At 37.8% G+C, this 21,737-nt stretch overlaps 2 protein-coding genes across 4 annotated transcripts in view; one reads left to right on the top strand and one right to left on the bottom strand.

Moving 5' to 3' along the window:
- The window catches only part of PLPP1 (phospholipid phosphatase 1), a 60,525-nt gene extending 58,878 nt beyond the window's left edge, over positions 1 to 1,647 (top strand). For all 3 annotated transcript variants that reach the window (XM_051642298.1, XM_051642297.1, XM_051642296.1), the window contains one exon: positions 1,192 to 1,647. In XM_051642298.1, coding sequence (XP_051498258.1) covers positions 1,192 to 1,317 — 126 coding nt within the window. In that variant the 3' untranslated portion in view covers positions 1,318 to 1,647. The remainder of the gene's footprint in view (positions 1 to 1,191) is intronic.
- MTREX (Mtr4 exosome RNA helicase) overlaps positions 1,522 to 21,737 on the bottom strand; it is a 41,714-nt gene continuing 21,498 nt past the window's right edge. Inside the window, exons 16-27 of the mRNA XM_051642295.1 lie at positions 16,973 to 17,123; positions 15,057 to 15,229; positions 14,697 to 14,765; positions 11,313 to 11,441; positions 10,268 to 10,378; positions 9,755 to 9,943; positions 8,479 to 8,642; positions 7,202 to 7,307; positions 5,905 to 5,961; positions 5,316 to 5,478; positions 2,140 to 2,244; positions 1,522 to 1,765 (exon numbers count right to left, since the gene is read on the bottom strand). Of these exons, the coding sequence (XP_051498255.1) occupies positions 1,713 to 1,765; positions 2,140 to 2,244; positions 5,316 to 5,478; positions 5,905 to 5,961; positions 7,202 to 7,307; positions 8,479 to 8,642; positions 9,755 to 9,943; positions 10,268 to 10,378; positions 11,313 to 11,441; positions 14,697 to 14,765; positions 15,057 to 15,229; positions 16,973 to 17,123 (1,470 nt within the window). The 3' untranslated portion in view covers positions 1,522 to 1,712. The remainder of the gene's footprint in view (positions 1,766 to 2,139; positions 2,245 to 5,315; positions 5,479 to 5,904; positions 5,962 to 7,201; positions 7,308 to 8,478; positions 8,643 to 9,754; positions 9,944 to 10,267; positions 10,379 to 11,312; positions 11,442 to 14,696; positions 14,766 to 15,056; positions 15,230 to 16,972; positions 17,124 to 21,737) is intronic.

The following is a 21,737-nucleotide window of genomic DNA, read 5'->3' as shown; positions in this document are numbered from 1 at the left end:
GAGGCTAATCTGGAATAACTACCTCCATGATAGACTTTCTCAGCTGCTAGTCAGAAGGGTGTGGTTCATTTCAAGACAAAGCTTTGTTTACTTGTTGCAATCAATCACAAAACAAAACTTGGAGCAGCTCTGGGAAAGCCTACATACTGCATTAGCTGTGGTTAAATGGCTGCATGCTGACTAAAACATAATCCTACCTATTTTTTTTTTGGTACAGTCTCCTTTTCTTAGAAAAGTTCAGGGAATGAGAAACATCAGGGGTAGAAGAGTTGAGGGCACTTTTTTTTTTATTAGGAGAACAAGTTTAGTGAAGGATGTTGGATGATTCAGAGTGTATCTTAGAGATGCTTGGTAATACAAGATTGAGTAGCAGGTGGCAGTGAACAGACTTGAAAAGTGTTTTTAAAAATAAAACCTGCCAAAAAAACCCTGTATTTGAAAGAATTGGGAGTTCAACTCCAGAGGAAGAAAGCTGATGAAGAACGTGCTGGGGCAGCAACTGCAAATGGAGCCACTACCTTGATCTGAGTGAGCTCAACACTGGGTGGAAGCTGAAACTCAAGCGACAGCAGCTGGAGCAGCTTGCTGGGTCATCAGCCAGCCCGCAGTGTGGAGGTGGTTTCTCCTCATAAGCTGTGTTCTGCAGCTCTCAGGTTTGCAATGGGAGGGAAAGAGGTGATGCAGGAAGGGAAGGTATCATGAGAAGGCAGCTTCTAATTTGGGGTAGTTCATGTGGCACTGCACCCAGCATGTCTATTAGTATCACCAGGTGAAGTGGGCAGCAGGAGGAGAGCAAGCTGCAGAAGTGGGTCAAGGCACCTGTCTCCATAGTTAGCAGGTATGTTCAAAGGAATGCAGGAAAGAATAAGGTAGGTAGAGAGTTGGCCTTGCAGCTGCTGGAGCTGTGTTAAGATGCAGGTATTGGGGAAGAGCTGCTGTGAACCCTGCCAAGGAGAGGAATGCAAGCTTGGTTTTAACCAGCTTTAAATAAATGCAAGTGAGAGTGGCACTTGAGAATAACAGTTACTACTGAATGAACACTTTATCCAAGACTTCCTAGCCATTTTCTAGTGTTTTAATCTGTTTATGCTTATTAGTTTTGATAGTGGAATGTACCTTCTGCAAAAGCACTTACCCATTGTTTCAAAGGCTTTACAAGTGCAGGAGCTTAACAGTAATTTGTTCACTTAGGTTGTGTACGTGTCTGACTTCTTCAAAGTGAGAGGATGCACATTTCAACCGAAAGAAGATTCCCATACAACCCTGCATGAGACTCCAACAAATGGAAACCACTTTGGCAGCAATCATCAACCATGAAGAATGACCCACCTCACCTGTCTTGCTCTCTAGAAGAGAAACAATTTCACAAGTCTAACTATGTAATATAAGTAAATGCCTTTAAGAGACTGCTGCTGCTCTTGTATGCTCACTTTACCTGTATATAGTAACAGCTACCACAGTTATTGTATAGCTAAATGTTTAATTTTTGTTGGTTCAAGCTCTTGCTTAAAACAAAAAAAGTTATTCAAATTGTAAATTTTTATTGAAAACATGGTAACAGTTATATTACATACACTGCTGTTTGTACATGCCTTGTTGAAACAACTGTGGTTTAAATACACACCATTAAAGGACATAATTACTTGACGTGGAAGTAGCATGTGAAGCTGATTAACTTGTTCCATAGTACTGTTTTTAGAAGGTACCTTCTGTTACAGGTAAAGGCTTGCAGCAAACACAATATCTCTCTTGATTTTTGTAATCCCTATTAAAAAGGAAAACTGAATTAGTATCTAGCAGTCATAGCAGACACAATTACTATTTTCAAGTTTAGTTACTGGCACCCAAGAAAGTGTTCCAAGATTTACATTAAGTCACTTTACATCCATTTTCCATCACAAACTTGGTTTAACTGTCAGTATGCATTGAAACACTACCTCCTTAAGTCAAACTTCGTAACTGATGCTTCTGGAAAGGCAGCAATGATGCTGTCTTATTGTACATGCAGTCAATACCAGAAAACTTATGTTCCCAAATAATTCCCCCAGAGCCTGCTCTAGCCTGCCCCCCCCTGCCCTCCCCACAGCTTCCATAGGCTCACTAGAATTACTTCTTGCACTGTGGAAGTGAAATACATACCCTCTGCAAACTTGTTTTCCAACTCTGTGTTTCCAATGGCTTTTGCAGCCTGGCACATCTGCCGAAGCAATTCTTCTAGCCTTCTCATGCAACGGATTATGCTACCTGTGCAAAAAGTGAGAGGGAAAACTTTGTATCACCTGCCATACCATGGCACTCAGTAAGTCAGTTGCTTGAGCCCACTTTTGACCAAAGCAATGGTTTCTGCTCCAACCTTGTTGAATTTATCTAGAAGCCAATGGAAAGAACAGCCATATTCAACATATTCTGGTTTAAGCTTGATTTCTGGTTAACAGTAAATTTCTACATCAGGCATTTCCTTGAAGCTATCTCCAAAGGCCTGTCCTGTCCTTGTTTTCTTCTACTATTTTCACAGCCTCTCACTAATACCTACTATGGGGACTTTCTAGCCTTTTTAGTAGTTCCTATGAGATTTTTTTCCTTCAAGTACTTGCTAAGACTTCCCTCAAGAACTGTGCAGATTTGGGGGATTCATAAGTTTGCTGCTTCAAGAACAACACACTGTTTTTATAGCCATTATTTTTTAATGGGCATAGCCAGTGAGGCAGGACATGGTCTACCTTACTACTCTGCCACTCATGATTCAGTGGACCACTCACACTCACTGGCATGCTCACAGTAATGCACACTTGTTACACACTGACTTCTCAGCTCAGCCAAACTTACTGTCACAAGTTTCACAAAATGACCTTAATGCCCTTGCTCTAGCAGCATGCAAACATGCTGTGTGGTCATCTCATACCTACAGTCCAAATTACTGTATACAAAATAATTGTCATAGAGTAAATACATGGGATGAAGGGATCAAGAGCAGCTCTGAGGAAAAAGACCTGGGGATACTGGTGGATAAAAAGTGGATGTGGCCTGTCATGAGCCCTGAAAGCCAACTATATCCTGGGCTGCATCAAAAGGAGTGTGGCCAGCAGGTTAAGGGAGGTGCTTCTGCCCTTCCATGGTACTCTGCTGAGAGTCCACCTGGAGTACTGCATGCACCTCTGGAAAAACGGGAAACAGTACAGGAAAAACAGGGACCTGTTGCAGTGTATCCATGGGGGCCACAGAAATGATCAGAGAGCTGGAGCACCTCCCCTGTGAGGAAAGGCTGAGTTGGGGTCATTCAGCCTGGAAGAGAAGGCTCCATGAATACCTTACAGAGAGATGGGAAAAACTTTTTAGCATGGCCTGTTATGAAAAGACAAGGGGTAATGGTTTCAAACTGAAAGAGGAAAGAATTTTTTTACAGTGAGTGGTGAAACATTGGAGCAGGTTGCCCTGAGAAGGATGGTAGAAGCCCCATCCCTGGAAACATTCCAGGTCAGATCACTGCAGGGATGTTGCACTAAATGACCTTTCTATGATTCAGTGAAATACTAGCTCTGGACAAGGCACAGTACCTGGAGAAAAAAAGTGCATGTGAAAAAAACCTATAAAGCTGTTGAGGAAATGAGAAATTAGATAAAATAACAATTCTCTTCTAAAAATCATCAATATGGTAGCAGTAGGCATGTAAAGTTTCTACAGTAAGAACAGTTTGTGTGACGGCAGCAGTCTGTAAAGCCTACTGCAAGAACATCAGGTGAAAAAACCTGAACATCTATTTGTTTCTGTGGGACACAAAGCAGGAAGCCAAAGGAAGTGAACTGCAAACCACTTCCCTGAGTAGGGCGCTGGGGCAGCCCTGGCTCAGCTCCCAAAGGTCCTGCTCAACTCCATTTGCAAGGCCAACCCTAACAACCATTCCAGGGAATACTCCTTTACAGGCAGTACAGCTGGGGCTGCTGCAGAAACAATTTTTTCATCCATGAAAAAAACAGCATTTTTTGAATAAATCACTATTGGCTATATTTACTTCTGCAAAACAAATGATATGCAGTGATTAATAAGATAGTTAGCCCAGTTTACCATTCTTCCCTACACCTTCAAAAAGCTTCTCTGTATTTCTTACCAACACACACCTTTCAGCTTAATGACAACTAATTTTCATTAGCTAAACAACTTGGCCATCCAGGGCAAACTCCTCTGATATTTAGCAACGCCACACTGCATTTAAGGTAAGTGTAACTGACTGCTTTCCTTGAGTACTTTCCTTCCTTTTGGACAATGCACAGAGAACCAGACACTTCAGGGAAGAATCATGCCAACCCCTGCCAGAAGAACTGAACGTGTTAACACAGGCCGATAGGATCTCACTTTGAGGGAGCTATTAGCACTGCTGACTGGGGTAAAGCTGACTGACCAGCCCTCAAAGTCTGCCAGGATTCCTACTGCTCGCAGGCAACCTGTCAAAAGTTCCTGGGTCTATCAGAATCTAGCACTGGATTACAGAAGCACAGAATTCCTTTCTCTGTGTATGAGAGAGACAAGACCATGGTGACAGTAACAACCTCAATTTTCAACTGTCGGTCATTGCACACAGACTTCCAAGGCTGGTACACCCATCCTACTGCTCTTCACAACTTCAACAGAACTGCTAAAAGGTGAGATTAGGTTTTACTTCTGGTTTGACCCTGAGGTGAGGTAAATGGTTTGTCATTTTACAAAGTATCTGGGCATTATGTCACCCTACTTTTAAAATAATGAAAACGAAGCTTCCTTCCTCAAGGAGCAGTTTCTAGTAATCCCAATTTTAGGAACCCATGTAACCCAGGTGACAGGTTGCATCTCAGTTGTTCAAACTCTGCACTGAACTGCTGTGATGAACCACCCAAAATGGAACCTTGGTTACCACCACCTCTCACATCTGTCATCATAAAGACAGCAGGAGGAACTGTACCTCCTGAAGTACTGAAATACTTCAATTAACCAAGTAAAAGTGCTAAAGCTGTATTTCCTAATGGCAAGCATTTGGAACTTGGTATTTTTCCCTTTAACTAGCAAAGGTGTTAACCTATTGTTGTGATGCTTAGGATTTCTGAGTTTTATTGAAAGTTTTTTTAATGTAGATATATCCTTTAAAAAAAGTAGTCTATAGATTCTGTTTTATCAGCACTGTAACTATAAAACTAACATATACAGTAAACAGATTTTTCCCCACTTGCTTTCAGCAGATACTTGAATGCATCCCTGTTAGTAAATTCCATGATCTATTATTCAGAATTACCAATCCATGTTATGGAATCACCTCACACCTCCTAAAGAAGAACTGATAAACTTACCTTCAAAGACATCAGTCATTTTGCAGATGTGAGCAAAGTTAGCTCCATTTGCCCATGTATACACAACATCCATTAGGTTGGGTCTGAAAGAATTTAAATAATTTTCTTCATCAATTTCCAGTTTTGCTTCTGCTGACACCTTGGCGATTCTTTTTGCACACTCCTTTAAAAGAAAGTATTTCAAATTTATAATATGCTTAAACAGATTAAGTGTTTAACCAACAGAACAGCTTGCTATTGCTATTACTAGGTACTGCATACAGGATGAGGATTCCTTTTCAGGAATCCAGTATTAGGAATAAACCACTGTTTACATTATTAAGTCTGCCTGCACTAACAACTTAATAGTGCAGAAAGCAAGCTTATAAAAAATTTTAAGGGTGTGTTATAAATTAGCATAGAGATTTAACTGCAAACATGATAACCCGTTATGACACACGGCAAAACCACATGCAGTCGGTGCCAGCCAAATTCTCTGGTGACCCAAAATCAAGTCTTTGCTAAGTGCTTGTTAAGCTTCTTCCCTCATGCACTTAACTCATTTTAAGGTCAAGCTTGAGCTCAGACAGGTCTGTAAGGGGCAGATTACCTGCATCTGCCGCAGGGGTCCTGCCAACTGCTCTGTCAATTTCGGCATTTCACTGGACTGAAAAAGAAGACATGAAATAATCTCATGCTCCCCCACACATTTGCTCTGTACCACATGGAAAAACAGGAGTTCAGTGTGTGCTAGTGCCATCCTAAATTATTCCTATGACTTCTCAAACCTGTTCTCAAACTCTAAAATTTACTAAATTCCTCAAGTACTTCTTCCTCAAAATACTTATTGAAATGAAATCTTCCAGTACAGTAATGCCACCAAAAAGCAGCTGTTTTCTGAACACTTCCAAAATACGCTGTTTTGCTGTCCCACAGCTCTGAATTGCCAAAATGCTGATAATTTACTACTTTTAACTGTTACAAGCTGTTCTTAAAGAACATAAAAAGCAAATGCTATGAACAAAACCACATTATTCAATTACAGCAACATTTTTATGTTGTACCTGTTTAGACCCAAGTACTACTGTTTAGTGAACCACAATATTTAATTCTAAGTAACACTGGGTTACATTGGTATCCCTCTACTAACAAAAATAATTTATCAGCAACTGCTGCTAATGTGCTTTCCACATTTAGAATCAACCCGAGTGACACATCTTGCTAGCTACCTGCAGTAATACTTCATGTGGCAGCTTATTTTTACTGTGTTTTCCTGATTATGTCAAAATTCTATACAGCTTGTAGGTGGGGAAACAATGGCATCTAGTGTTAAATAGCCATGTTTTTGCTTTTAGTAATAAATGGTCTATAACAGCTGTTTTGATATCAGTTCTATGTGGTACTTTGATTCCCACCAACAGGCCAAGGGTACTGTCCAAATAACATAACAAGGGCACATCTCAGAATTAAAGATACCCTCACCCCAGAGTGTAGGGGCAGATATTGTTATGCCTCTTTTTTGAAATAATAATTCCACATTTTATAAAGATGTGTGTTTACACACATAAATACAAGCACACAGGTTGAGAATCTATTATTCTATATTATTCTATCGTTCATATTTAATCTATATTACTTCATTGCCTGAGGTGGAAACAGCTGTAGATTCATTACAAGGACTGCAATTTTGCACAACCTCTGGCATGTCACTCATGAGGAATGACATGTTAGCACTGAAGCTATAATGCTTTTTGGTAAGTTCAGTGGGAGTTCATGTCAAACACCTTAGGAAAGGATAGAAATGTACAGTAACTTGTACCATTATGACCAATTTCTGGAACTGAATTAAAACTGAAACTGTTGGTGGACAGAAATGTCTAGAATTTGTGAACTAAAGAGTAACTCACATTCTCTTGAAATACAAAACAGCTTAGTAGTGCAGTTGCCTGTTCTGCAGATAAGTCATTGAAGAGACCATTGAACATCATTTCTGTCAGGAGCAGTTCATCAGCACTAAAATAAAGAGAAAAGAAAGATTAGGGAAAAGACTTACTAAAATTAACTTTCAAATTAAGTACTGTTTTGTGACGTAACTGCATACAGGTTAGAAACAACAGCTCCTTAATTTTTCTTATGGGAAGGTCAAATACTAACATACCAGCTTTTTAAAGAGGATGCTGCTTAGTACGAGAGTGAAACAGTATTTTAAAGAAACTAAAAGCTTGTATGAACTACAAAGAATCCCTCCTGATATTTCATAAAAGTTAGCATTAACAGTTGCTTTAATCAGTTTTTACCAGATAGGATGTCAAGAGATTGAAAAGAACAAGAGAGTTAGGCAGCTTACAAAAAAGGACTAAAATTGATACTGTTTCTGCTTAAAAAAAGGTAGATTTTTTTACAAAGAAAAATGTAACTCATCAGCGAACAGTCCCCAAAATTCAGGAAGTTGATATAATTCTGATACAGTTTCCCATTTGCCATCAAATTTTGCAGGGGAAAAACGTTATTAGAAATCAAACAAGTGCAGGTAGCATCTTTCAGAGTATCTGTAAGGCAAGGTGTACAGCATTCACTTTGACTTTTAAAAACACACAGTTCTACTAAAATCTGAGTTACAGTCTGAAGTATTAAGAGTCTGATCCATGAATTTCTGTGGAATCATTACAGTATGTTTCAATATGTATGTACCTGCTAAATGTATTACAGTAAAATGCACCACTACCATAGCTTTGTTCCAACAGCCTTATGGAAGCAGTTAAGCTGTATTCCCAACCGGTCAGTGATATGGTAGTTACTGACAACCACTGCAACACCCTTGTTTGTGAGTGACTCTGCACTACAAGTCCTGGGAAGTGGAACCATTGAAACTGAGACCATCCTCTCATGTAATACACAATATTCAGTGACAACACATGCTATTGCCTAAACTGTGTCAGAAAATAGCCACTGTTTTGGCATTTTCATGTCCATGTTTTAGTTTTAAAATCTATTGCATTTTGTCTGTAAGTTGCTACCTTTACTGCTTCAATCTGTATAGTCCCTTTGTGATACAGATCACACAGTCTCTGAAGAATCTTTTTTCTAATGGCCTCAAAACTGCTAAACATGAACATGACACACTTATTTCAGTGAGGACAGTCGAGTGCATACTCATGACAATAATCACACAGAAACTAATTACCTGCTGATTTCACAAGCAACCCGTCCTTTCATCTCAATAACATCTGACGATGTGGCAAACCCCAGCCTTCTCAAAACACGCTTGCGGCATTTCAGTTCATCCATTTGTAAGACAGTTCTGGCTTTTTTCAGTTCTCGCTTTGCTGCCTTAATATCCATGGCAATCTGGGAGGTCAGGAGAGAAATCACACGTTGCCAGCTTAACAGATGCAACTGTTTTAAATACATAGTTTTTAATTTACGAAAAGGCCTCAGAACAACAGTATACGGATCTATTTGTTGACATGGACTCATCTAAAGCTACTACAAGGAAGGTTTAAAACAAATGTAAAAAAAAAATTAAAATCAGCCCCACTTAACCACAGGAAACTCTGGCAAGTTTGGGCAGTGAAGCTACTTACCCAGAGTGGGGGAAAAATACTCAACCAGCCTACACCAAAAAACTACAGAAGAAATATTTGCTCAAGAAATTAGTACTTATCTTCTGAGACCTGTAGTATGTCTCAGCTATCCAACTATTCAATAAAATGTCACCCAAAGGCATTATTTTGTAGCATTAGAGCTCCTCCAGTGTCTTCAAGTTTATTACAGTCAGTGTCAGCATCCTGAGAGCGGGGTGAACAATGCAGACACCCTCAAAGAAGACTGCTTGGTCCATCAGGTCTTAACACATGCAACTTTGTGCTGCTGATACCAGAATTACCTCACTTGTGTGAAGTGACTCCTGGAGAACCTGTTTTCCATAGCAGCACAGAAACACAGCAGCTGTTTTTGTGCACAACCAGTTTCAGTCCAGCAGGGAATGACTCTATATATAAACTTGAGGAAGTGTACTGCTTCCAGGCTGGGAGTCAGCTCAGGATGCAGCAGCAGCAGCAGCACGATTTGTTCAGTACACTTCCCAAGCAAGTAAGCCCTGTCAATTCAACCTGACTTTCCACAAACTGATTAGAAATGATCAGTCATCTGTGAAGACTTTTCCTACACTGTATCACGCTATATCAGTCAGTGAAAAAGGCTCTAGTGGCACCTCTGTAGCCTTCTAATCCCTGATGACATTTCCTGAAGAGTTTTCTTTTCAGATGCACTTCTCATCTGTATCAATCAAGGGCATAACACTGACTCAGTCAGGCTGTTAGGGAGATATAATGATTTTACTGTATTTAAAAAAAGATTATTTGGACTCTGTAAATAAAAAGAAAAGCAAGGAAGAAGAGACTAATACTGTCCATCTCTTCAGCTAAATATAGATACAATGGTTTGGTTTGCATTTTTACCTGTGCTTTTTTTTCACAGAGTTTGTACACATTTTCCAAGTTGGGATCATTGTGAAGAGGATGTGAATACATCCTATGCTCAAATGCTTCTACTTTTTGGATTACTTTTTTCAGTCCTTGATCTTTGATGCCCATGTCATCAATAGGGTCTAGTAACGGTACTCCATCAGGAAACCGCTTCTGTACTTCCTAAAAGGAAAAAAAAATATGTATTTTTTGTAAGATAAGCAACAGTAAAATAAACTATACTTCTACAAATGAGTTGGTGCAACTATAAGGACACAGAAGGCAGTCATGTAAGTTTGTTACATTTCAGCAGTTTTCAAAGGAAGATTAAAATTACTTTCTATGAAGAGAAACAACTGACAAGCATTGTGGCTCCCAATCCCTTTTAAAAATAAGGCTGAAGATGTGAGCCAGTCTTTAGGACAATGTCTTCAGAACAAGTTGTCTTGTTTTCAGGAGTACCTCACTAATCAGAGCAGAGAGCTTACACAGCCTAGTAGAACGTACCTGTATAGATTTTAACACACTTTGCCTGTTGTCAATAGGCCTCAGGTCTTTTGGTATGTAAAGTCGGACACTGCTGATGGCTGAGAGGAGATGTACCAGAACAGGAACAACCTGTCAAAGAGAGCGCAGCAACTGACACATCAGTACAAATACATTTATTACTGTTCCATAACAAAACTTTAGAGAAGGAAAACTGAGTACACAAGGACACAGCAGTGGTTAGAGGAGTATCAGGAAACAGGAAAATGTGGGTATTAAAATAAAGTATTAATACAGAAGGAAGTACACCCAAGTGGGAGAATTCTGTATTCAGTTAGAGCTGGAGAAAGGCTACAAGTGGGAAAAAAAGTTACCAGGTTTTCTATTACCTTGCCTCTTATCTACTGGAATATGTTTTATGATCCAAACCAGACAAATTACTTATATACTTAACACATACATAACTAGGAATGATAACAGTAGCGAACACTACTAGAGAACAGCAAATACATGCTCATAAGTATCAACACCATGAAGAACCAATATTGCATATCAAATTTTAAATGGACTTTGTGGAAAAAGTACAGCATGTGGGCAAATTAAACAACCGTCTCTGATCCAAAAACTGTACTTGTCTTGAAATAGGGTTTGAAATTGAAAATTTTAAATCATGCCAGTGCTTCCACTAAAAATTTCAATTTAATTTTTGAATTAAATAGTATGATAAAGCTGAAGGGGGTCTGAAGAAAAGTAGGTAATTTTCACAACTTTGTTTAAATTATTGCTATTGTCCTTCACCTACTGATTTGAAATACATAAAACAATATTAACTAAGTTTTAAAGCACTTCTTATATAGGAACAAAATCATTTCAGTATTTTGTGCACACTTGAAACTTCCTCTTCAGTGAAATCAGCAACTGTGTAAGAAGGCAGGGTTGGATGTGCAGCTCCTTTGTCTTCCTTAATGCAACAATCCCTCTTTTACCACAGTTTGCAAATGCTTTGGAAATAGAATATTTGAAAATATTTATAAAAAACTATTGAAAACAAGCATGTGTAACAAACCTGCATCTCTCCTTTCTCATCAGGCCTGGCTGGCTTTGCAGCCTCAGTGGCAGAATTTTTCAAACTCTCCTTGCTGCAGTGCAGTAGCACTTCCACTACATATAATGGGTCCAATTCACCAGAATTTGGCTGTTGAGGGCACAGAAAAAACAGGTCAGTAACAGTTATTTTAAAATACCAGCAAGAATGGAAGAAAAAAGCTGGTTTTATTAAATATTAAAAGGGATGAAATTAGTTACTGTTCTTCACAGACAATCAGCTCAGTGATGCAGTATATTCTAAAAACTACTGAATGAGTATTGACTGAAAGATTCCTCACATAGAAAAATAGACTTGAAAAAATCAGTCCTTTCCCATTCTCCCTCACCAGTGCAGCCTAGAGTCTACTTGTAACTTCAGGTTCTTCTGCCTTTTCTTCTACACATGGCTCTTCCAAAGTAAGCCAACATCTTTTGTATCTGTAATGCAAAGTATTTGCATGATGCTAGCCAGACTGAACTTCACCTTTTTTAAAAAATAAACAAATTTTGGGAGATCTGCTTCATTTGCAAGCTCAAGTTTTTCCCCACAATGAAGACCACAGAAAAATATTTCAAGTACTAACTGCTTGTATCTGCAGCAAACAGGAAGCTGCATCTTGCAGGCCACATCTCCATACACCCCAAATGCCACATGCAGCATCTGACATTCATTTAAAGAACACGAATGTGCAGATATGGTGGTTAAAGATTATTGTTCACAAAGCCATAACCTTTATTATACAGTACTTTAAAAGAATCTGGTGTGAGCTATTTGCCTGATTCCATATGCACTGAAATACACTCCCTACTATAAACCAGTATTTTTGTCTTTGGATAGAACTAAGTTACAGGCCTAACACTGAAGGCAGACATCATCTTTTAAAATACTATGTGCAAGCTTGTCTAGTTCCAAAGACACAAGAGAGAACAGTCCTTCCAACTTCCTGTGTCAACTCATGCGCCTGGAAACAAATGGTAAGACAGCTGATCACATCTGCCAATTGAGACGTTCAGCACAGACAACAAATTCAGATTCTCATATTAGTGATATCTGAATCACTGAAAATTCAGTGACCATGACACAGCACTACAAATGAGCTTTACGTAGTAAAGATTATAAATAAACATGGACAGATAAGTACATAAATTTTAGTTTCACATACAAGGATAAGAAGACCAAATTGCATAACCCTAAAAACATGATGTCTAGAATCAGGGATCAGATGACAACATGGACTATAAACAATACAACAATAAAACTAGCATAATGCTGGCAAAATCTAGCAGAAATAAAATTTCTTACTCAAAATATTCGGGTTTTTAATGAATTCCAAAGCAAACAGTTACTTTGCCACCTACTATAGCGTATGATACCCAGCAAGCACTACTGCTTGAAATAAATTCTTCTGTCCACTATTCAGGATAAACTGCTGTTCACATTGATAGTTTTGTGGAACACTGCGTTGTGAAAATACGATGGAAAAACTTCTAAATATAATTAATAATGAACTTAACTGACAATGACTCATGCTTTTGCTTTCACATTGCAAAGAACAAAGTTAACTACTCAGTATAATACAGGAATACTGTAACCCTAAATGTCAATCTTGATTATCTGTATTCCTCACTAAAAAAGGACCTCATTAGAAACTATGACACACTGGAGAAAAATTTACAACAAAAGAAAAAATAGTAATACAGACTGAATTCAGCATAATTTCTAAAAGCAAATCTCCAAAGAATTGTCTCTGGTAAGGTTCAAAGACATCACATAATAGTGATAAATTTCTAATACTAATGAAGTATACTGCTACCTTAAACAGTAATGGGGAAACACATCTACATCCCAAGACAAAAATCCATTGGTATTATTAATAAACATTAATACGGTTAAGTAACAGCTTCTTTATGTCATTTGTATTGCCTTTGATCATAGAACTAGTATTTTCAAACTGATTTTAAAAGTTACAGAGCTTTAAGTCTGTTCCATAATTTTCAGCTCCTATTGTCACTCTTTCCACAGAACTCGGAAGGAAAAATTCAACTCAGCTGCTAGAATGACTTAATGAAAAAAGTGCTGCTGGAGCCAGAGCCATCTCCTGAAAAACAGACTGTAATTTCAAAGCTAACGCTCAACATAATGGCTTTCTACAGCAGTGAGACAGGCCAGATAGGGAAGGAAAATATATGTGTGGAAAAAATATGACACAGATAGAAGAAACACTTCCATTGACACTGAAGCTGGCAATTTTACATAGAAGGCTGGGATGAGGGGGAAATCTATTTTTCTGCTTATATGGCTCTGTGAAAAAAGCAGTCTAGAAGCAAAAGTTTAAGCAATAGCAGTAACAGTGCAGTTTTCCAACTTGAAAAAGAAAGCAATGTGACTTTCAAAACGAAGATGGAAAACCAAAACAAAATCTTTTTAATAATTTCTGTATGCACACATTTTTCTCATTTCCTTTTTAGTGAATATGTATTAGAGAAGCACCAAAAGGTGCCACAGATGACACCAGACCTTAACAAAGGCAACTTCTCATTTAGACACAGTAATTAATGCCAGTGCCTTCCTGCCAAAATAACAGCAAAAAATGCTTCCCCAGAATAACACACTTTAAACTGAGGTTTTAATTTAGCCAGCAGAGTAGCCTGTCAAAACATTTCTAAAAGGGAGACCAAAACATCATCTCTGAGGTTATGTGGGGACCAACAATAAAAATGGATTTTTGGAAGGAAAACCAAAACTGGCTTCTATTGCATCCCTGCCCTCAGTATTTTTTTCCACATTTTCCAGAAGCCATTTCTATTGTTTTGCTTTCTTTGTATTTTGATTTCCCAAACCTCACTCTACAGCAATGTCTCAGAGGACAAGCATTTCCATGTCTCATGCATTAGCTGAGGACTCAAGACACAATTCCCCAGTTTAAGATAACTTTCTATGTAGAGCCAAGTGTTGTTCTCCCTACTCTCACCCTTCACAACTTGTATAGATTTTGGAGAGTAGATAACACAGTATCCTTCCCATAAATGGCTTAGCTTAGTGCTGTTGGGCATGTCTCAGAAACAAATAGTTTAAAACCCTAGTAGTGCCAAGTCCACTTTTGAAATACTTATCCCCGACACAAACAAGCATTTTCTCCATAAATATGCCAAAAGTTAAAGAATCAACACAGAACTTAGGGTTTGTTCCACCTAGGATAGTTTTTTTTTCTTTATAATTTCACTTCAGGAAGGACCGACCCTTTTGCAAATTTAGGGTAATTTTTTTTTCCTTTGAAAACTTAAAGAAAATAGGCGTTTTATCTTTTTTTCAGAAAAAGCAGTAAGGCACCCATTTTTCTAATGGAGAGAATGTATATTTTACCTTAACATTTGATTTCTTGGAGAAATTAACAACCACTCCCCATCCAAAGTCATCACCTTCATTCTTCACCTGAAAATACAACATAACATAAACCATGTAGAATCCCAACCAACCAAAGCATCTCTTTTTGTACTTCTCATATTTACAACAGCAGTTATGAACTATTATTTAATCACAAAACAGTATTTCTTCTAATTAGCTGTTGAATGTTTAACAGAGAAACATAACAGAAGTCAAAACTGTTGCTTAGTGCAATGCATGTTATTTTTCAGGATGGTAAACTGGCAGACACGAATGAACCCTGCACATTTCACAGATAGGTAGAGATCTGAAATATAAACAAAAGAAAAATCAAATTACCTTTACCAGTCTTCCTGGCTGCAGAAAGGGCAAGCAATACTTTGGTTTGTGAATATATTCTTCAATCTCTTTAGCCAGTTTTGCAAGCTGCTGTCGGATTTTGTAGTATATGACCACATTTTCTTCATTGGGAATTGCTATTTTGTTGTACTGTGCTTCCAAATTATTCACTCCTATAATAAAAAGTAAAATCTCATTTAAGTTAGGAACTTCACACATTTAGAAATCAATGTTTCATTGATTAGGTCTACCTAACTAGTATTTTTCACCCTTCTTGCCATTCATTTTCTATTTACAACAGTCCATTCTCTGGAAAGCTAGAAATTTATAACTATGTCCATTTTATTTACAGGAAACTCACTATTAATACTATATTTAATAAACAAACAAACAAAAAAACCACAAAAAAAACCACACACACAAACAAAAAACCAGACAAAAAAAAAAGGCAAAAAAAAAGCTTGAGAAAATGGAGAAGGCTAGACCCCCCCCATTTTTCAGGAATCACTAATTTAGGATTGCGTGTAATTCCCATAAAATCATCTTCTAACAAGATGTCTTCCAACAAGAGGGAAGTTGCTAGAAGATATCACCTGGTTTAGGCTCTGATTTCATCAGATAGAAATCAATATTTTCTTCCTCCAGCATTTTTACACCTTATTTACCAAACCAGTTTTTATTACAAGCAACATGCTTCATTTTCTTACACTGGTAATACCACTAGTAAACAAACAAAGGACACAATATAAAGATGTCTTTTTCCTCCTTACCAACTCACCCTCTTGCATGCTATTTAAATGTACATGGGTAACTCACTTCACTGGGACTTGAGACACAGCTCAGCACTTCGCTCCCTATTTTTAGCTGACAACTTTTTATAGAAAAAAGCTGGCAATTCATAACTCATGGCATAATTTCTTCCTTGATCTAAACAAGATTTTCTTTCCTTTTAACTGCAGCTAAAGCAATTACAGGAAATTCTAACACCTAGTATAGTACCTAAACAAAAAATATCCAAGAAAAATGAAAAATGTTCTCTCTGTTTAAACAGCAATGCTGAAATGGCTGAACAAAGATTTTAAAATTGGAGGTTCTCAGAATTGGAAAACATAAGTTCTCAGGAAATACATTCTATGTTTCATTTCTACTGTCTTAAATGCTGCACCTGCAAACAGACAAACTGCACAAAGGGAATCGTAACCTCCCCTCTGCATGTCTGTCAATGCTACATGCTACACATGCACTGTCACTTAATACAGTATTAATAAATGAATAGATAAACTGCTCATTCATCAGTGGAAAAGGAAGTAGCTACCTCTTGTGTTCTTCTTCTGGGTTAAGTTTTGAAAGAGGCCTCACTCTCAAACACTGGCTGAGATCTTTGGAAACTGACTGGCTTAAAGATCACGGCTCAAAATTTAATTACTCAGTAGAGCGTAAATAATGCCTCAGTCCTCTCTGAATTTTTCTATTTTAATTAAACGTTTTTTTTCCCTATACTACTCTGAATACAGCATACCTGAGGTCTTTTTAGAGACATTACAATTATGTTTCTTTCAGCTAAGTTCTGCATATCAAAAACAAGTAAGACTTCTCTGCACATCTACCAAACTGCAAGAATTTTTAAATTGTTTTTCCTTTTTCCTGTCACAGTTTGGAAATGTGACAACCATTCTTGTCTCACTCTGAGAAGAAAGCTCTCTTCACAAACCAATAGAGACCATAAGAACAACAGGAAATTACCCTTCCTGAAGCTGTAACGTAACAGCAAATGGTGCAGCAGCAACTGTTGGCAGCGAAGACAAGAACTGCACAGGTACAAACTCTTCTAAGTGTAATGAAGTTTAACTACCCCATTTCACAGTACAGTACCTTTTATATTGACTCTTGTGAGTAGAACATACAGTAATACTTACTTTCTACTATTTCTGGAATAGTTCTGTAATGTTGGAACTGATAGAATGATTTTTCTAACATGTATTCAGGGTTAATTTCCTCTACTCGAAGCAAGTTCAGTACCATGTTGTACGTCAGGTGGAATGCACTGTTTAAAGGGTCAGCTGAACCCTGAAAAAGATCCAACAACACTCTCCAGTTAAAAAAATGTTAATTGCAGCATATTAAGATCACATCATAAAACACTGCATTGTGATGAGCCCTGAATCAGGCTGCCCAGATAGGTTGTGGAATCTCCTTCTCTGGAGACATTCAAAACCTGCCTGGACACGTTCCTGTGTTAGGTGCTCTAGGTGACCCTGCTCTGACAGGGGGGTTGGACTAGATGAGCTTTCCAGGTCCCTTCCAACCCCTAGGATTCTGTGATTCTGTGATTTACACTTCAGGAGCTGCTTTGACGGGTAGTGCAACTTGTCTTGAATTTAGATTACAACTCATCAAATCCTAAGTAATTTTACTATGCTGAACATGTAACAATATTTATATGTCTCATCATATCTACAGTTACACTACAACACAATAGCTTAGATAAGAATGAAAGGTCAGATTAAAAACTCTGATGATGCATAACCTTTCATATAACTGGTATAAAAGGAACAGGTGCCTCACAGTTTTTCAGAAAGGTTCCAAGAGAAATGCAGGAGCTCTGAAGCGGAAAATTAGAATTTCTAATTCTAAACAAAAGGAGTGGTGGAAACCAGAAGCAACAGACATCTGGATAGAGTATCATAGAACAGCAACATAAACACTTTTTATAAAACCAAGTTATATCTCACAAATCTTTCAGAGCTCTCTGAAGGTGTTAACAAGTATGTGGATTGTCATACCTCCTTGACTCCTGAATAGCTTATCACAACACACTTCCTAGCCCCACCAAACTAATGGAATTAAGTCTTTAAGGGATTTTAAAAAAATAACAAACACAAACTTGTGAGTTACTAAACAGGAAAACAGTGTAATTTGTTATTTTTTCAAAACAAAATTTCTGAAATAGGTCTAGAGTTGTAAGAAATGTAAAATAGGCATACACAGAAAAATTATCAGATCTGTCAAAAATACTGCTAGATCTCTGAAAACACCAGCAATCCACTGAGTTGCATGATCAGGAATAATGGTAAGTGAAATTTAATCTGTAAGTATATTATAAGAAGGTGAGGTGCAACAGTTTGCAAAGGTTCAATGTTTACTGCTCATTGAAGAGTGACCCATGCATATAATAGAAGATATTTGCTACCCAAGTGTAATTTCAGCAAGGCCTATGAGTAAATTCAGTTATGATTAGGCATTTTAAATTAATAACTAAAACAGAAAACAAGAAAATGAGGATTTTTCAAGACCTATTTTTCATGCAATTATATGATTGCTGAAGGTTCAACATACTCTGTCATTTTAGAAGCTCAGGAAGGGCCAACACTGGGAAATTATACTCCTCTGCACTTCCTTTTAGGCTCAAGATTTGCTTTACCTAAAACCAATTATAGCCTATCCTCTTGCAACTCGTTCCTTTGCCTTTCACTATATAGTAAGTTATCTAGCAGAGATACTTCCTTATCACACATAATAAAAAAAAGCACAGGCTCTTAAGAAAGCAATTGATTATTAGTTTATATATGCAAATGCTGAAATTAAAATGAAATGCTCTCCTAGATCAGGCAAAATCTAATGCATTTTAAATTACATTACCACAATATACACATTTTTCTTTCAATTTTAAATGTACAGTCAGGAATTCTGATACTACATCTATTGATGCACTGATGTAATATTTAATAACATGCAGTTTGAATCTAAGACTCCTTGCCATGTAGGATACCTGAGGATACTGTAATCCCATTTGCTTAGTATAAGATACAGAGCCTTATGAGATTATCTTACAAACATCAGAATCCTACTTACTGCATTATTATTTCATCTCAGAAAAAAACCCAGCTGTTACAGAGAAGCCTTCAGCATATGTTTATACTAAGACAACACCAACACGAATACATGTAAAACACATTTCAGATAAATCATATAGCCTAATGTTTTGATTTCCACGGCCAAGGACTCACTCATTCTAGCCTACATCTGTGAGTAGATTGTAAATAGACACGTACATTTTCACCTCAAGTGATGCACCACAGAACAGAAATACCTCTTAAATTAGATCATGAAACTTGTATTTAGAATAATACCACTAGTTTTAAAATAACCACAAATGGGTTCCAGCTAACAGAAATGTGTCAACAAGGATGACGTCGACAGCAGAGCTGCAGCGTGCAGAGGAAAGCTCAAGTTTCCACTGATGTCTCTGATCTGATACACCAAAGATGTGAGAACTTCTGTTGCTGATGCTAACCAACATGTAGCACAGGTTTTTTCTTAGACATGATAACAGGTTATGTACCTAAGCTTGTCTATTTTTCTAAATATACCAGTTATTCTAGGAAAGAGGAATTACCACCCTCTTAAAAGCTTACTTTTCTACAACAGAGAATGTAATTTAAAGAACGGCAGAACAATTATGGCAGTGTCAGCTAACTGTGGGTCACATTCTTTCCTACAGCAATGTTCACTGCTGTAGCCAAGCATCAACCAAAGCAGCTGCAATACACCCACCAGCTGGCTACACCCTCCAGCATATCTACAAGACCACTGGAGATCTGGCAAACTGCTGCTGTGACTGCTCTGATTCCAGTGTGAAACCCTCTTTCCTTTCCTGCCACTGTTGCATAGCTTTAAGGTATTACTTAGCTGTGTGCTTCCAAGATTATCAAATATTTGAAATATTAGAATCTAAGTGTCACACACTCACTTAAATGAGAAAACTCACTTAAGTGAGAAAACAGTTCAGTTTTTACAACTATAATACATGCACAGAACATGCCAAGAAGACCAAACAATTCCTGAAGATACCCTTTAAAGCCTTTTTAAAAATCAGCAGAGTTTAACTGTGAAGAAATAATTATTTAAAAACAAAGTAAAACATCCAGCTCTTTTCAAAGATTACATAAAGCAGACTTATTTGAAAAGCAGTGTTTAAGCCAGCTGCTGATGTGGCAATTTTTAATTTTAAACACATGATCATCATTTTACCATTTGAAAATAAGATCGTTCTATTAAGACAAAGCAGTTGAAAAAGGAATCCTGTTTTGGCAAAAATTGTGACTTGTTCCTGTTCCCTCATCTCATAAACACATCTTTCCTCAAGCCTCAGAAATTCCTGTTTTCTCAGTGTTGCTCTCTACACAACACTACATTTCAAATAAAAAGTTTGGAGAAGTTTATTTTTTCTGAAAACTGGACCTTTTACTTTTTCAAATTAAAGATAACTGTAGTAGCTTAACTGTATTACACCTTCAGCAGCCTGTGAATCCTGTAGCATGCATTTGCCTCTCTTGACTACCCTTGGCTATTGACAGACTTGCATCTGACAGGCAGCAATCACCTGGATGCCCTTGCTTCATTCACCTAGTAGCAACACACAGACACTACAGCTGCATCAGGAAAACTTAATGCAAAATAGAGCTGTTCCTCTGTATCTTAAATACACACAAAACATGAGCAAACAGCCTTTTCTGGCAAATTGCACAGATTGTCATGATTATTGAAGAGGCAATCAGTGGTTACCTAGAGACATCTGTCAGATACACATGGTAGAGGGAAGGGAAGAACCAGAAAGGAGGGAAAACAGCATATATTACTGACAGGAAAACGGCAAAGGTGGTCCTTTCCTAACTTGCTGTCAAAGAGCCTGTGCAGTATAAAGTGTCCAGCTGCCTTCTTTTTTGCTTGCTGTTAAGATATAATAAGAGATACATCAATTCAGCTTCTGTGTTCCCCATGATGATTGGCCTCCTCTTGCAACCCCTTTCGCTGCTCAAGTCCTGTGCCCTCAGCTCCCAGATTGATTCTTACTTTCTTAACATCATGGAGCATATGCATGACATTTAGTTCACCCTCCACAGATCATCCCATCACAATTTATCCAAAACCTTCCCTTCAACAAGCTAGGGTACGCAATCATCTGCCTCAAGTTCTCTCAGTCTCTGAGGATGGCTCTCCCTTGTCTCCAGAAAAAAAGCTCCATATTAGAGAAAGAAGGAACTACCAACAGAAGACTGCACAAAAGCCTAACTGATAAAGTCACTTTTGAGTGCACACTGGGTCCATGACTCTGTTGTTCAAGAACTACAATCTTCAGTTCTCTGGCCTCCTTTCTGCAATTAATCCTCCTCCTCACCCCTTCAAGAGTCCCCCACTCCAAATCTTCAACAGAAGCAACAGATTTATTTATCAATATTTTTAAAATATAGAATGATTTTGCAAGCTTTTTTTTATCCCTCAGCATGAGAATTGCCTGGATCCATGTGAACAAGCTTGGATTTATCAGTTAATTAATTAATGACTTACTTCGTGCACTTGCAATCTCTTCACTTCTTGCGAACTTGAAGCCAACTTACCAGTAGCACCCTTTCAAGTTTCCCAAGATTTGAGTTGCAAAGGAATGACTGGTTTAAGCTGATAATGTTAAAAATTAAGAATATGACCATAAACAAGACACTACTGAATAATGTGGTCAAGAACTTCCTGAAAATTATATCTGCTATGCACTGCCCTGTTCAACTGCAAACTATTTCAGAACAGTCTCTTCTTAGCACAACCAAATAATCAAACAGGGCATTCAGCATTTACTAGTCCTACCATTTCTTACTCACATAAACCAGAATTAGGTGGGAATAAAGT

Source organism: Apus apus, chromosome Z, assembly GCF_020740795.1.
Source record: "Apus apus isolate bApuApu2 chromosome Z, bApuApu2.pri.cur, whole genome shotgun sequence".
Classification (NCBI taxonomy): Eukaryota; Metazoa; Chordata; class Aves; order Apodiformes; family Apodidae; genus Apus; species Apus apus.
The sequence above is the reverse complement of the archived record's forward strand: the minus strand, read 5'-3'. Positions and strand labels throughout refer to the sequence as shown.